We start from the raw sequence: 16,006 nt of genomic DNA on the forward strand, positions 1-16,006 counted from the left end.
TTTGTGAAATGGGATGGAACTAGTGACTAAAGATTTGGATTGGAAGTCAGAAGCCACCTTTGGGCTGGGGCGTTTATCTGAAAAGAGGCTGAACTTTGTCATTTGTTGAGTGAACAGAGCCTTCTCTTGTCTCTTAGGCATGAGTCAGAGGAATGGTGTGAGGTCCTTGGGGAACGTTTGCACTGAGGTCGCTGTCTTCCTATTTTCTACTGATGTGTCTTTCTCATCACTGGGTAGTCTCCCACCGTGTGGGACTGTTGAGCAGTTTCAGCCTTTTCCCAGTTGCTATTTGTATTGCTTCTGGCTGTTAAAAAGAGTGCTGCTATGAACATACATGCTTTTGTTTCGTTTTCTTATATTTCCTGTGACTGGGCGCAGTGGCTCACGCCTGTAATCCCTATACTTTGGGAGGCTGGATCACTTAAGCCCAGGAGTTTGAGACCAGTCTGGCCAACACGGCAAAACCCTGTCTCTACGAAAATACAAAAAATTAGTTGGGTGTGGAGGTGTGCACCTGTAATCTCAGCTACTCGAGAGGCTGAGACACGAGAATCGCTTGAACCCAGGAGGTGGAGGTTGCAATGAGCTGAGATCATGCCACTGCACTCCAGCCTGGGCCACAGGGTGAGACTCCGTCTCTAAATAAAAAGTTAATTTTCCAAAGCAGAATTGCTAGGTCAAAGGGGAAACAGTTTATTTGATATCTTGCAACTGAGAGTCAGATCATTTGAGAGACTGGCAGTGCTGGAAATCGGCTCCCACTTTAAACATATTTCTTCACATCCTTACCCCCAGCCTGTAAGAGTCTGGTAGGCTGGATTTAGAAGGCAAGTGCGTGATGTCTAAGGCTGTGCATGAATGCGTAGTCACCAGGTAACCCTCAGCAGAGGTGGTGTTTGGAAATGCCCCACTGGTAAAGAAGGAAGGTCAGCGGTTCAGGGCTTTCACCTGCCGTCGGGGCAGCCAGAGCCTGAAACAAAGGCACTTGGTAGCTTCGTGCCTCTCATGAATCTTCAGGATCGGAAAGAATTGTGTCAGTCCCCATGTCCTGGTGGCAGGGAGCTGGTAGAGGCTGAGACACCAGCTGAGTTCTGGAGGGAGCCCCGTGGGACAGAGAGGGAGCCCGCAGGGGATGGGAGGAGAGGTGAGGACTCAGTGTACTCGAAGGGTGTCATGGAGGCGATGGGGAAGGTGGGGCAGGAACATTACCATCAGAGAAGTGGGACAAGGGCCCTGAATCCAGGGAGGAGAGAACTGCAGGAAGGAGGAGGTGGCCAGCATGGTAAAGGGAGGAAGAAGCAAGAGTTAATTTTACAGATGCCATGAAGAGGGATTGGTTGTTAACTTTTTAAAAAATGTTATGATTAGAATGTGAAAAACTTGGTAGAATTGGTGTAAACATTCTAACTGTAGAGAGTATTTATTTAATTTTTGAACCAGAGAATTTCCGTACTTGGTACACAGCAAGATCCTAAGATGGTATTGAATAGTTTCTTTCCTTAAAATAATGTCTGACTTCAATGTAATAAAACATGTATCTGAAACCCATTGTTATGAAAACATCTGTTTTTTAGTATTTAGTGAAAAGGTAATTCTTTAAGAAATGCAAATCAAAACCACAATGAGATAACACCTCACGCCAGTTAGAATGGCGATCATTAAAAAGTCAGGAAACAACAGATGCTGGCGAGGATGTGGAGAAATAGGAACGCTTTTACACTATTGGTGGGAATGTAAATTAGTTCAACCATTGTGGAAGACAGTGTGGCGATTCCTCAGGGATCTAGAACCAGAAATACCATTTAACCCAACAATCCCATTACTGGGTATACCCAAAGGATTATGAGTCATTCTACTATAAGGACACATACACATGTATGTTTATTGCAGCACTGTCCACAATAGCAAAGACTTGGAACCAACCCAGATGCCCATCAATGATAGACTGGATGAAGAAAATGTGACACATGGAATACTGTGCAGCCATAAAAAAGGATGGGTTCATGTCCTTTGCAAATAAATAAATAAAGCAAGAATAGGAAAAGTCTATAAAAGAAGAATATTGAGACGTACTAGCCCTATCAAATATGAAAACTTTTATTTCATTTTATTTATTTATTTATTTTGAGACGGAGTTTTGCTCTTGTTGCCCAGGCTGGAGTGCAATGTCACGATCTCAGCTCACCGCAACCTCCGCCTCCTGGGTTCAAGCGATTCTCTGCCTCAGCCTCCCAGGTAGCTGGGATTACAGGCATGTGCCACCACACCCGGCTAATTTTTTGTATTTTTAGTAGAGATGGGGTTTTTGCATGTTGGTCAGGCTGGTCTAGAACTCCCGACCTCAGGTGATCCACCCATCTCGGCCTCCCAAAGTGCTGGGATTAGAGGCGTGAGCCACCGCACCCAGCCACCAAATATGAAAACATTTAAAAAGCTATAGAAGGTTTTTGTTTTCATATATGTATGTATATACACATATATGTATATTATATATGATATATTAGTATATATATGTATTAGATGTATTAGATATATCTTAGATATATCTATCTAATATATATAGCTATATCTAATATATATTAGATATATTAGATATATATGTATCATATTATATAATATACATCACATATATATTATACATTATAATATATTACATATATTGCATATATTATATATAATACATAATATATATTTTCTGCACAGCTGTATGTGGTAGAATATTATATATAATATATGAGGCATGTATTTTATATTATATATTATATACTATATATTATATATTATGCCTATTATATAATTTATTATATAATTATATAATTTATATTATACTATGTAACATAATATATCATATATACTATATATTACACACTATATAAGGTATAATATATTGTTATATATTATATCTCATATGTGATACATTATACATTATACTATAATATATTGTACATACAGTATATATTTTATATGTTATATAATATATAGTATGTTATGTTGTATATGTTATATATGTAATATATATTATATATATATATTTTCTGCACAGCTTTATGTGGTAGGATTGACCTACAATAGATTGCATGTATTATTCAGAAAAGTGCAGTTTGCCAAATGTGGACCTAGGGGTGCCCCTGTGGACACATCCGTCATCCCTGTGTCTGTGCCCCTCGTGATTCCTCCCTGCACCCTGTAACCCCTGGTGCCCAGGCATCCACTGATCTGTTCTCTGTGGCTTTAAAGCCTGCAGAAATTAAACTCCTGTACAGAGCATGCATAAACAGGTGATGGAAAACACCAAGAAGTCCAGAACCAGCCTCGATAATTAATGGGAGTTTGTTTTATGATAAAAGATGGCATTTCAAATCAGTGGGGGCGGGAGGTGGATTATTCCATAGAGTGTTGGCAGCTAGGGGTCATCTGGAGAAAAACATAAGCCAGAGGTAGATAGAGGTCTCACAGCCACATTCATGGCAGGTCGGAGATTTAAATATAAAAGAGACCCCAAGGCAAATTTGATAGCCTTATATTGGGGAAGGCTTTGTAAGTTTGTTTCCAGATCCAGAAGCCATTTATGAGAAAAGATTCAGAAATATGAAAGATTGCTAAGTATAAGAATGACAATTTCTACATTTCATGAAATAACCATAAAGTTGAAAAAAAACTGTGGAAAAGTGGAAATTATATCAGTGATAAAAAGTTAATTTATTTAATATAAAAATACTTCTGGCCTGGCATGGTGGCTCACACTTGTAATTCTAGCACTTTGGGAACCTGAGGCAGGTGGATCACCTGAGATCAGGAGTTTGAGACCATCCTGGCCAACATGGCGAAACCCCATCTCTAATAAAAATACATAAATTAGCCAGGCATGGTGGTGTGTACCTGTAGTCCCAGCTACTTGGGAGGCTGAGACAGGAGAATCGCTTGAGCCTGGGAGGCAGAGGTTGCCGTGAGCTGAGATCGTGCCATTGCACTCCAGCATGGACAACAAGAACAAAACTCTGTCTCAAAAAAAAAAAATTCCTAGCATCCAATAAGAAAAAGACCTATACCACTCAATAGAAACACAGGCATGGATAACTACAGGTCATTTAATGCAGACGGTTCCTAAACATGTGAGATGTTCAGATTTACCCAAAATAAAAGAGGTAAAAGCTTAAAGAGCAAAGCACTTCTCAGCTGTCACACTGACACCATCTGAAAGTTGGCTGACCCTGCGGGCAAGGGCAGAGGAAGACAGACACCTCCAGGTGTTGCTGGTCGAGTGTAGCTGGCACAGCTTGGAACGCAGCTTGCATGAGTAGCCCGGTCCATGAGCCTATGCCCTCTGTCTCCCACCTAGGAGTGTAGCTCAGAAGTGCACTTGGGCTGCTGCGAAGTGACCTGTACACGCTCGTGTTTGTCATGGTGAGGATGGGATGTGCATTGGGACAGGACTGGGTAAGCACGTAGCGACACATCTGGAAGGGGGAGTAGAGGCCACCTTGGAAGGAGCAAGGCAGCTCAGTGTGTCCAGCACGACGGACCTCCTGGGCTTCTGTGTGCTGTGAGGGAGAGCAGCCAGCAGTGCAGAGCAGAGTGTGGAATGGGCTGCATTTGGGGATTCCAAGAAGAAGACGCAAATGTGTATATAACCACGTTCATGCTTGTGAGAAAACTGGTCACACTATTTTCCTTCTGGGAGGGAAGCCAAGTCTGGGCACCCCTTTATGCCATCTGACTTCTCCTGGCAATAAATTACCTCTGCAGAAAAATATAGATGAAGCAACCCGCTGATTTTTATTATTTTATTTTTTATTTTTTTGAGACAGAGTCTTGCTCTGTCGCCCAGGGTAGAGTGCAGTGGTGCAGTCTTGGCTCACTGCAACCTCCACCTCCTGGGTTCAAATGATTCTCCTGCCTCAGCCTCCCGATTAGCTGGGATTACAGGCGCTTGCCACCACGCCCAGCTGATTGCATTTGCAGTAGAGACGGGGTTTCACCATGTTAGCCAGGATGGTCTCGATCTCCTGACCTCGTGATCCGCCCACCTCGGCCTCCCAAAGTGCGGGGATTACAGGCGTGAGCCACCGCGCCCGGCCAATCCACTGATCTTTAGGCCCAAAATTGCATGGAATTTGAGACTTCTGAAGCGGCAAGAAGACACAGTATTTTTGGGCTTTTTCCTTTGATCTTTTGTCGCCTGGGTAGACGTATATTAACTGGTTTATTGTTGTAAAGGTCTGCTTTGCCACAAAGCTGTACCGCAGGACAGGGCCTGAAGTGTTTTGGAGTACCCGCTATGTGCTGGGTGCTGTGTATTTTCTCTCTTTAATGTGGTGTTTGTGTAATGTTTTCTTTTACATAGCTGTCCTGTCCATATATACACACAGTGGTTCTTCTAGCAGTCTGAGGGGGTTATTAGGTAGAATATCTCCGTGCTGTAAAGAAATTGAAGGCTAAGAGATTTGATTATTGATTTGCCGGAGACCTTAAAGCTTAACACCTGGGTAACAATGCAGAGTTGACCAGCTTGCTTTCTTCAGTGAGTATTCATTGGCAGGGGTTTCTGGGTTGACTGTGCCATTCAGAGCCCTGGGCCTCAGGGTGACATGGTTGGGACCTGGCCGTACGTGTGGCATTGTGCTTGAGAAAGTTTCTCAGTATTCTGGAGTGGTAATTCCTTCACCTGTGAAATGGAGAGACTTGGTTCCTGAGGCTGCATGGAGCAGCTCAGGGAGACTAGCAGGTGGCAGGTGCTGGGCTTGGGAGGCCCAAGGGCCACTTGAGCAGGACCAGCAGTTACGATGCCCAGTTCCGTTGCAGAGCTTCACAGCGTCTTGTGCATCAGTTCATGTAGAGTTTTTCATTGAAATTATGAAATAACATGAGCACACCTAGTCTTGTGTCCCAGCTTCCTTGGATAATGTGGCAGGGGCTGCAGATGCGTGCCCCCAAGGCACCCACATTCAGAATTGATTGTACTGATGTGGTGGTCTGTCTCCAGAAACCCAGCCATGGGACCCAAGGAATGAATACTCCATTAAATCCCAGTTGTAGTGTGTTAAATTACTTTCAAAATATTTCTTTAGAGGTTCCTTTTTAATCTTTCTCTTTTTTTTGGAACAGAGTCTCGCTCTGTCACCCAGGCTGGAGTGTCATCTTGGCTGACTGCAACCTCCGCCTCCCAGGTTCAAGCGATTCTCCTGCCTCAGCCACCTGAGTAGCTGGGATTACAGGCGTGCACCACCACGCCTGGCTAATTTTCGTATTTTAGGTAGAGACGGGGTTTCACCATGTTGGCCAGCCTGGTCTCGAACTCCTGGCCTCATGTCATCCACCTGCCTTAGTCTCCCAAAGTTCTGGGATTGCAGGCGTGACCCACGGCGCCCAGCCGCCTCTTTAGTATATTTTTGACTATTGTTTTTTCTCCTGAGGATTAAGGGATAAAATAGGAACCCAGTTTCTTATACAGACTAGACTAAGATGATTTTGCCCTTGTCTTAGAAAAGTGGAGGATCCTTGGTATGTTTTGTTTTCTGTTTCACTGTATTTTTATTTTTGTTTTGGAGATGGGGTCTTGCTCTGTCGCCAAGGGTGGGATTGCAGTGGCGTGATCATAGCTGTTTGCAGCTTCCACCTCATGGGCCCAAACAATCCTCCTGTCTTGGCCTCCCAAAGTGTTGGGATTACAGGATTACAGGCGTGAGCACCCAGCTGGTTTGTTTTTTACTATGTAATGGAAATTGTGACATTATTTCTTCTCTAACCAGAAGACAAGGTCAATAAGCCTTTTTTTCTAGCTAAGCTACTGGTATAAGTTCAGTACCTAAAATGAGTACCCTCACTTTGGTGAGTGGGCAGGGGCAAACTGAGGCCGAGGCACAGTGGGGCCACGGCCACCCCATTCACCGGAGGTGGCCGGGGTACGTTTGCTGTCGTGTTGTGCAGGTGGGCATTCTTGTGTCTGAGTGGTTCTGTTGCGAATGCCCCAGCCTCATTAACGTGCACATCTAATCCTTCTGCAGATGAATATTTCCCCCGCTTCCCTCGCCGGTCTTTATGAGGAAGACTTCAAGCAGGACATGGCAGCCCTGAAGGTAAAGTGTGGGGCTGACTGTTCCTGCCATGAGGGTGACAGGCATGAGCAGTGACAGCTGGTGCTGGCTGGCTTGTGCTTCTACACAACGGAAACACGGTCGTGTCTCCACTTTCTTGCAGGTTCTCCCACCCACGGTGTACTTGAGGGTAACCGAAAATATTCCTCAGATAATTTCTTTCATTGAAGGAATCATTGCTCGTGGGCACGCTTACTCAACGGCAAAAGGTAGGGTTTATGTTCTTTTTTTTTTTCCCCTGAGACAGTCTCACTCTATCACCCAGGCTGGAGTACAGTGGTGCGATCTCAGCTTACTGCAGCCTCTGCCTCCCTGGTTCAAGCGATTCTCCTGTCTCAACCTCCTGAGTAGCTGGACTACAGGTGTGCGCCACCCTGCCTGGCTACATTTTGTGTGTGTGTGTGTGTGTGTGTGTGTTTTTAGTAGAGATGAGGTTTCACCATGTTGGCCAAGCTGGTCTTGAACTCCTGACCTTGTGATCCGCCCACCTTGGCCTCCCAAAGTGTTGGGATTACAGGCGTGAGCCACTGTGCCCGGCCAGTTTATGTTCTTAAAACTAAAACATTACTAGGATTTGGAGAAACTGGACATATTTATGAGTTGCAGGAACATACTGAAATTTACTGTCTGTCTTGATAGGATTCCAACAGCAGAGCTGTTGTGGGGTTTTCTACGATATTGTGTCTCTTTGCAAAATGGTTGAATTAATCCTTTCTAAAAATCTTTTCCAGTCACAGGGAGAGGCGAACATCTGGACAGCTAGTCTTGGTAAGAGTCATGGAATCTAGGTGGTAGGTGTACAGGTGTTCAGTGTGGTGTTACTTCATCTTTGTTTAGGTATTTTCCTAACAAAAAGTTGGGGACAAACACAGTACCTCCAGAGACCTGCTCCCTTCTTGTTGAAAGTTAGCCCAGGTCATCCCCCCTCTGTTTGACTATCATTTTTTTCACAGGCCATTAAGAGTGAGTTGTGGGAGTCGGAGGTTACAGTGAGCCGAGATCACGCCACTGTACTCCAGCCTGGCGACAGGGCAAGACTCCGTCCCCTCTTCCCCCTGCAAAAAAAAAGGAAAAAAGAGTGAGTTGCAGGGTCAGGTGTGGTGGCTGATGCCTGTAACCACAATACTTTACGAGATGGAGGCGGGTGGATCACTTGAGCCAAGAATTGGAGACCAGCCTGGGCAACATGTTAAAACTTTGTTTCTACTAAGAAGACAAAAAAATCAGCCGGGCCTGGGATCGCACGCCTGTGGTCCCAGCTACTCTGGAGGCTGAGGCATGAGAATTGCTTGACCCCAGGAGGCATAGTTTGCAGTGAGCTGAGATCACATCACTGTACTCCCGCCAGGGTGACATTGTGACACTCTGTCTCAAAAAATAAAAATAAAAAAGTGAGTTGCAGGGCTGGGCGTGGTGGCTGATACCTGTAATCCCAACACTTTGGGAGGCTAAGGCAGGTGGATCACTTGAGTCCAGGAGTTCAGGACCAGCCTGGGCAACATGGAGAGACCCCTTCTCTACAAAAATAAAATATAAAAATTAGCTAAGCATGCTGGCATGCTCCTGTAGTCTCAGCTACTCAGGAGACTGAGGTGAGAGGATAGATGGAGCCCATGAAGTTCGAGGCTGCAGTGAACCGTGATTGTCCCACTGCACACCAGCCTGGGAGACAGAGCGAGACCTTATCTGGAAAAAAAAAAAAAAAGCCTGAGTTGTAGATGTTCTGACGTGTCAGTCTTGACACTTCAACATGCACCTCTGCATAAAAGGAGTTCAAATGTCATGGTCAGACCTGAGACAGAGAAGAATCTGTGGCTAGCTTCGTGTGTCCTCTCCATGTTAAATGTCCTCACTTGTCCCCAGGTTTCTTTTATGCTTGACGCCCGCCTCCCCACACCGTCATCTAATGAAGGGCATGTGCTGCGTGTGCCTTTGTTGGTTTAGTCTCCTCACTTTTAACCTTCCTCATAGACTCTTTCTTTTTTCTGTTTTTCTCCTTTTCATTTTTTCTGGGTAAGCACATGGAGACTCTTTTCCAGACTCCGACAGGTCAGTTTTCCCGCGCAGCGGTCTGTGTTGAGGTTGGCGTGTTGCTCGCTGCCGGTGCTTTCCTCGGATGGCGGATGCTCATCTGTCTGGTGGCCCCCAGGCAAGGCTGGCGTCCTGCTGTTTTGCTGCTTCCATGATGAAGCATCTCCATAAATCTGAACTAAATCCCACCCATCCTGGCCGTAAACCCTGACCACGGTCTCATCTCTCCATGAAGTTCTCCTTCCCGCAGCACAGCTGAAAGTGAACTGTCTTTCTCGGCCTTGATATCTCTGCTGTACCATTTGGCAGCCAGTTCTGCGCTGCCATAGTTTGCTGGTTAATGTATTCATATTTTGTCCCCGTCTAGATCATAAATTCTCAGACCATAAAAACCTTTTGCTTTATTGAATGACGCCTTAGAGTATCCAGCCCACGGCTGAAGATACGCGGGTATTGAATGTTTGTTGCAGTGAGTCAGAAAACACGAAGTACTGCCCTGGGCGTTCCCATCCTTCCTGGGTCCTGCCCGGGAGCGTAAGAAGAGCGCCTGAGGCCCCAGGACCCGTTCAGTATGCTCTGCGTATGGAAGTAGCTTTTTACTTGTTCTAATGTGGTATATTTAGAGTTTGTTTCCAAGAAAACCTTTTTTTTTTTTTTTTTTTTTTGAGATGGAGTCTTACTCTGTCACCTAGGCTGCAGTGCAGTGGCACAATCTTGGCTCACTGCAACCTCCACCTCCCGGGTTCAAGCAATTCTCCTGCCTCAGCCTCCCAAGAAAACCTTTTTTAAGGACTTAGGTGGTTGAATTAGATTTTGCATCAGAAAACACAGGAATTAGTTTTTTGCTTTCGTGTAACTTGAAATAAGATATGGGGGCCTGTGCTTCCATTTTAGGAATAAACTGATAAATGTTCATGAGTCTTTAGGGATTCTCGTCTTCACAGGCTTGAGGAATGAATGCTATTTGTTGTTTTATTATAAACATTTAATAATAGTATAAATATAATTAATTCAGAATACACTTACATTCACTCAGACCCCAGGAATTTGGACTTTGTGACAATCCCACAAGGGCTTGGTTGTAGTTTGACCTTTGAACTCTTGCTGAAAAACAATTTGTTCAGCAAATTGATACATAAACCAAAGTTAAGGGGGAATGTTTCCCCTGTTTAAGGGCGTGGATTCTTTCCAGTGAAGCACTCTTAAAGCACTGTTTGTATTCTGACTTTACAGAAAGCAGCTCCCAGGGCCTGGATGTCTCCCTCCTGTCCTCTGGTTCATCCCCAGCACCGAGTGCCAGCTTAGTGGTCAACCCTGAATGACCAGGGAGGACACTGCAGAGACAGGGCAGTGTTTTCTGTTGAAACGTCTCCTGGCTTTCTTTGCCCAAGCCACCCTGCCCTTTCCTCCCACCAGTGACCACTGTGCCCAGGGTGGCCCGTCTTGTTCCTGTGCCCCGAGGACATGAGGCAGGTCCTGGGTGCAGCTTGTGTTTGCCAGTTGCAAAGTTTCCTTGATCTTACCAAGACCAGTGTCTGCAGTAAGAAGGACAGTACTGATGCAAATTAGTAACTGCATTAGTAAAGAAGAATGTGAAGGCTCAAACTGTATAAAGGCTAAAAGTTGCACCCACACCTGGGCCCTGAGGACAGCTACATGCTGCCGTGTGGTTCGAGGGTGCTGGGTGGTGACTGCAGATCTGTGGTACTGAGAATGGCCATAGTCGCAGCCCAGGTGAGCATTGCCTCCTTCCTAGGGAGACACAGGGCCTGGAACACACAGTGGCTGCAGCCTGGCAGCCTTGGAGCATGGGTTGGTGGCGCTTGCTTCTTGACAAAGCTCCCACTCTGAGCGCCTCCTCCCCGGCTCTGCTTTCTAAGGCTTTGTGGTGGAAGTGGCAAGGGCAGCCCAGGCTTGCAGGAGGCTCTGGCGAAGGTTTCTGACCTCAGTCTGCAAAGTGGACCTTGGCGTTCAGCCTCACAGATGCTTCAGTATGCAGATGATTTTGTTTTGTTTTGTTTTTTGGTAGAGATGGGGTCTCATTATGTTGCCCAGGCTGGTCTCAAACTCGTCAGCTCAAACAATTCTCCTGCCTCGGACTCCCAAAGTTTTGGGATTGGAGGTGTGAGCCACCGCGCCCAGCCAGATGATGTTTTCAATCTGAGTAAAAAGGTAGTTTTAGAAGATGACTGGGTAAAGAAGAAGTGTCTTTGCCAGCTGGTGTGTAACATAAAGAAAGAGTGTCTTTGTTAACTGGCATGGAACACAAAGCCCAAGATCTAAATGAAGGTCAGGGATAACATTTTTCTTTTTTCTAATTAAATAATTGCCTCAGCAGTTTATAGAGAACTTACATTTGTGTTTTCACTTTCATATCTGTGTACTCATGATGTGTCCAGATCATGCATTTATCATATAGTATTGTTGTTAATTCTGATTAAAAAATATATGAAGCCAGGCATGGTGTCTTGCCTGTAGTTCCACCTACTGGGAAGGTTGAGGTGGGAAGACTGCCTGAGCCCAGGAGTTCAAGGCTATAGTGAGCTATGATTGTACCACTGCACTCCAGGCTGAGCAACATAGTAAGACCCTGTCTATAAAAATATAAATATTATATATGTATATTGGGGCCAAATGCTATGTTCTGTATTTAAATTCTAATTACTTGTTAGATGTTAAGCTTGTGTATATGCTGATATTTAGACTGAGAAGTGATGGATTCATAATTGCCTTTATAAACAGGCAATGTCTACTTCGATCTGAAGTCTAGAGGAGACAAGTATGGCAAACTGGTCGGCGTGGTCCCTGGTCCAGTCGGAGAGCCAGGTGGGTTGGCCAGTCTCAGCCCTGTGGGTCCCTGACCTCTGCCTCGGGTCCCAGTTCTGGGGAGATGAGATCTGGAGCGCAGATCCCTCCGTTTGCTCAGACACTGGCAGTACCCAGGTGCCACCTGTGTTTTAAATTTAATTCAGTTTCTCTGGATGGCTCCAGCTTGTGAGGCATAAAGTTCCAATGGCAAGTAGGGCATCGTCCACCCCCGCCACCAGTGCACCTGGCTCCGCTCCCTGGAGACAGTGCTGGTCTCCTGTTTCCTTCCCAGGATTTTCAGTGGACATGAAAACCTCATACGCGTACGTCATGTTTTCGCATTCTTCTGTGTTTTAATTCCCATATGTGTCTTAACCATGTGTTAAACTTCCAATCTATTTGAATCTCTTCCTTGCTCTATTCTATTCCAGGGAGTTATTAGGTCAAAATCATTTTTATGGAGAAGAAATAGTAAGTGCAGTATATGGAACTAAATTTAAAATAATTTGAAAAGTGTAGTGTTTAAGGGAACCAAACAAGAATAACAGGAACAAACCCCAAAGATTGTTCAAGGTGTTTCTGGTTTTAGGCACTGTCTTTCTGCCCCATAAACTGTGCTGATGAATCCTAACCATCCAGCGCTGACCCCTCAGGTTCGTTCCCTCACCCTCTGTGCTGTCCTGTCCCACTCCCTGCACAGGCCGGAACACAGAAGCGCATGTCTTCCACGTGGGAGGCATGGCTACCAGCAGGCCATGTGGGCTGTGCTTAACACACGTGGAGAAGTTTCTGAGAGTTGTACATTCTGGCATGAAGGTTTTCTAAAATTATTTATTTAATAGATTTGTTTTTTAGAGCCATTTTAGCTTCACAGCAAATTTGAGAGTAAGGTATGGAGAATTCCTCTCTACCTGCTACCCTCCACGTCGTGCCCCACACTGTCAGCATCCCCCACCATTGACACCTCAGGTTCGCCCAGAGAGCGGAGTTGGCGTCAGGGTTCACCCTCGGCGCTGTGTGCTCCGGGTTTGGGTGAATGTAGTGACATGTTTCCACCGTTACAGCATCACACAGGATACTTGCACTGCCCTGAAAAATCCTCTGTGGTCTGTCTGCTCATCCCTCCCTCTTTCCCATCCCTGGAAATCCCTGGTCTTTCCACAGTCTCTAGTTTTGCCTTTTCTAGATTGTCATATAGTTGGAGTCATACACTGTGCACCCTTCTCACAATGGCTTCTCTCACTTAGGAATACACAGTAATTTTCCTCCATGTCTTTTCATGGCTGAGAGCTCGTTTTTCTTTAACACTGAGTCACATCCCAGTGTCTGAATTTACAGCAGTAAATTACCCACTCACCTACTGAAGGGCATCTTCACTGCTTCTGAGTTTCGGCAGTTATGAATAAAGCTGCTGTAAACATCCATGTGCAGGTTTTCAGCTCATTTGGGCAAATACCAAGGAGCACAATTGCTAGGTCGTCTGGGAAGAGCCTTATTTGTGTGAGAAAGTGCCCGGCTTCTTCCAGAGTGGCTGTTCCATTTCCATCGCACCAGTGAGGAATGACTCCATCATTCCACATCCTCACAGCCGTGCTTTTTAAAATAAAAAATATTTTCTTATACAAAAGCAAATATTTATGTAATTTATAATGGTACAAAATTAGGAAATAGAGTTATACAAAACAAAGATAATAAAACCACCATTTTTACATATGGTGAAAAAAGATTTTAATGCGTGAGTGTATGTTATTTCCAAAGCAATGGTATTTTCTTTTTAATTTTAAATTTAAATTGTTATAATAACACAATAGAAAACACTATTAAAAAATGTCCAACTTGCTTGAGCGTGGTGGCTCACACCTGTAATCCCAGCACTTTAGGAGGCCAAGGTGGGAGGATCACTTGAGGCCGGGAGTTCAAGACCAGCCTGGGCAATGTAGTGAGACCCCTTGCTGTCTCTACCAAACAAACAAAAATGCCCAGCTGAGTGAATTTGTGTTCAGTGGAGACCCTGCGGTCATTCCCTAGTGGAAGGAGACGACAATGGCAAGGGAGTGAAGGCACCTGGGTCCTCCGGATCCCACGCCCTGGCCACCAGCCTCCCTGCCCTGCTTTAGGGGCAACTACTGCCATAACTCTGACAGCGGCCACCCCCTCATCTTTCTGAGTGGGTTTAATTGCTCAAACACGTGTCCCTGAACATGACACTTAGCCTTAGCTCTTTCTTATTTGTGTCTTCTTGTTTTTAGTCCTTATGTCCCTCCCCTGGCTTTTCTTCCTTGCTGCTCGTTTGAGGGAGAAACATCATGTGTCTCACGGTTCCCGCAGTGGGATTTCGTCTGCTCTGAGTTTTGGAGTGTCTGTAACATTTCCCTCTGTCCTGTGTGTTTTGCAAATTGGTAGTTGAATCTAGAGGCTTAATCCAGTTCTAAATTTCTGGAGAAGGCTACTTTGTAGATGGTGTATTCCTCACTGGGAGACACATCAGGGCTGTACCTCTCTGTGTGTGAGTAGCCCTGGCCGCTCTAGGCTTAGATCCCTCACTGCAAAAGGAGGTTGCACGGTGGCGCGACTCCCATTCTATCATTTCTGCTTTATTTGCTGGAATACCTTTTTTGTTTGTTTGTTTTTTGAGACGGAATCTCGCTCTGTTGCCCAGGCTGGAGTGCAGTGGCATGATCTCGGTTCACTGCAACCTCCACCTCCCAGGTTCAAGCAGTTCTCCCTGCCTCAGCGAAAGTAGTTGGGATTATAGGGGCATGCCATCACACCCAGCTAATGTTTGTATTTTTAGTAGAGATGGGGTTTCGCCAGGTTGGCCAGGGTGGTCTTGAACTCCTGACCTCAGGTGATCCACTCCCCTCGGCCTCCCAAAGTACTGGGGTTATAGGTGTGAGCCACCGCGCCTGGCCCATTTGCTGGAATACTTTTATACAGGCAAACTGTCATCTGGTTACTCAGTGGTACAGTTTGTATAAGAAAGGTAGGACCTTTTCCTTAATTGACCAGTTTTCAAAATAAGGAGTTGGCTTCCATATCTTCCTCTGGCGGTGACCAGTTCCTGTTCTTTCATTGTTGAGAGCTCGTGGGCTTCACTGCACGTGCCGTTTTAATCCATTGCTGCCGTCACCTTATTAAGCCTCAGCTTGCCCCCTCTTTTGCTGATGGGAGCAACTCCCAAGTCCCTTACACTCAGCCCTGTTGTAGTTGATAGTTTTGTGGCTGTCCAATATGGTAAGATATTCCTGGCTCATCTTGAAATAAGCTGTTTTTCCTGGGAGCCCCATTTTTCTCTTTTCTTTCTTTCCTTTTCTTCCTTTCCCTTGTTTTCCTTTTCCCTTTCCCTTTCCCTTTTTCCTTTCCTTTCCTTTTTTTTTTGAGACAGAGTGTCACTGTTGTTCAGGCTGGAGTGCAATGGCGTGATCTCGGCTCACTGCAACCCTTGCCTCCCGGGCTCAAGCAATTCTCCTGCCTCAGCCTCCAGAGTAGCTGGGATTACGGGCACCCACCACCATGCCCAGCTAATTTCTGTATTTTTAGTAGAGACGCGGTTTCGTCATATTGGTCGGGTCTCGAACTCCTGACCTCAGATGATCCACCCACCTCGGCCTCCCAAAGTCCTGAGTTTCTAGGCGTGAGCCACTGTGCCTGGCTCCCTTTTTTCTTTTAATGGGAAACGGTGTTTTGAGAACACAGCGTGGGCCCCACGGACACTCATTGTTTCCTGTGGGCACCACGGACACTCACTGCAGCGATCTGTCATTGTTTCCCGTGGGCACCATGGACACTCATTGCTGCCATCTGTCATTGTTTCCTGTGGGCACCACGGACACTCATTGTTTCCTGTGGGCACCACGGGTACTCATTGTTTCCTGTGGGCACCACGGACACTCACTGCTGCCGTCTGTCATTGTTTCCTTTGGGCACCACGGACACTCATTGCTGCCATCTGTCATTGTTTCCCGTGGGCACCATGGACACTCGCTGCTGCTGTCTGTCATTGTTTCCTGTGGGCACCACGGACACTCATGGCTGCCGTCTGTCATTGTTTCCCGTGGGCACCACGGACACTC

General features: G+C 45.7%; 1 protein-coding gene across 8 annotated transcripts in view; it reads left to right on the plus strand.

Annotated features, from left to right (window-relative positions):
• Nucleotides 1-16,006, plus strand: part of CARS2 (cysteinyl-tRNA synthetase 2, mitochondrial) — a 64,512-nt gene that overhangs the window by 14,246 nt on the left and 34,260 nt on the right. For 6 of the 8 annotated variants that reach the window (XM_023217653.1, XM_023217652.2, XM_023217651.3 and 3 more), the window contains exons 4-6: nucleotides 7,005-7,076; nucleotides 7,198-7,303; nucleotides 11,868-11,951. In XM_023217653.1, the coding sequence (XP_023073421.1) occupies nucleotides 7,005-7,076; nucleotides 7,198-7,303; nucleotides 11,868-11,951 (262 nt within the window). Of the gene's footprint in view, nucleotides 1-7,004; nucleotides 7,077-7,197; nucleotides 7,304-11,867; nucleotides 11,952-16,006 lie in introns of those variants that run through there. The other 2 variants (XM_023217649.1, XM_023217656.1) reach the window with 2 other exon arrangements.

Source organism: Piliocolobus tephrosceles, chromosome X (genome assembly GCF_002776525.5).
Source record: "Piliocolobus tephrosceles isolate RC106 chromosome X, ASM277652v3, whole genome shotgun sequence".
NCBI classification, from domain to species: Eukaryota; Metazoa; Chordata; class Mammalia; order Primates; family Cercopithecidae; genus Piliocolobus; species Piliocolobus tephrosceles.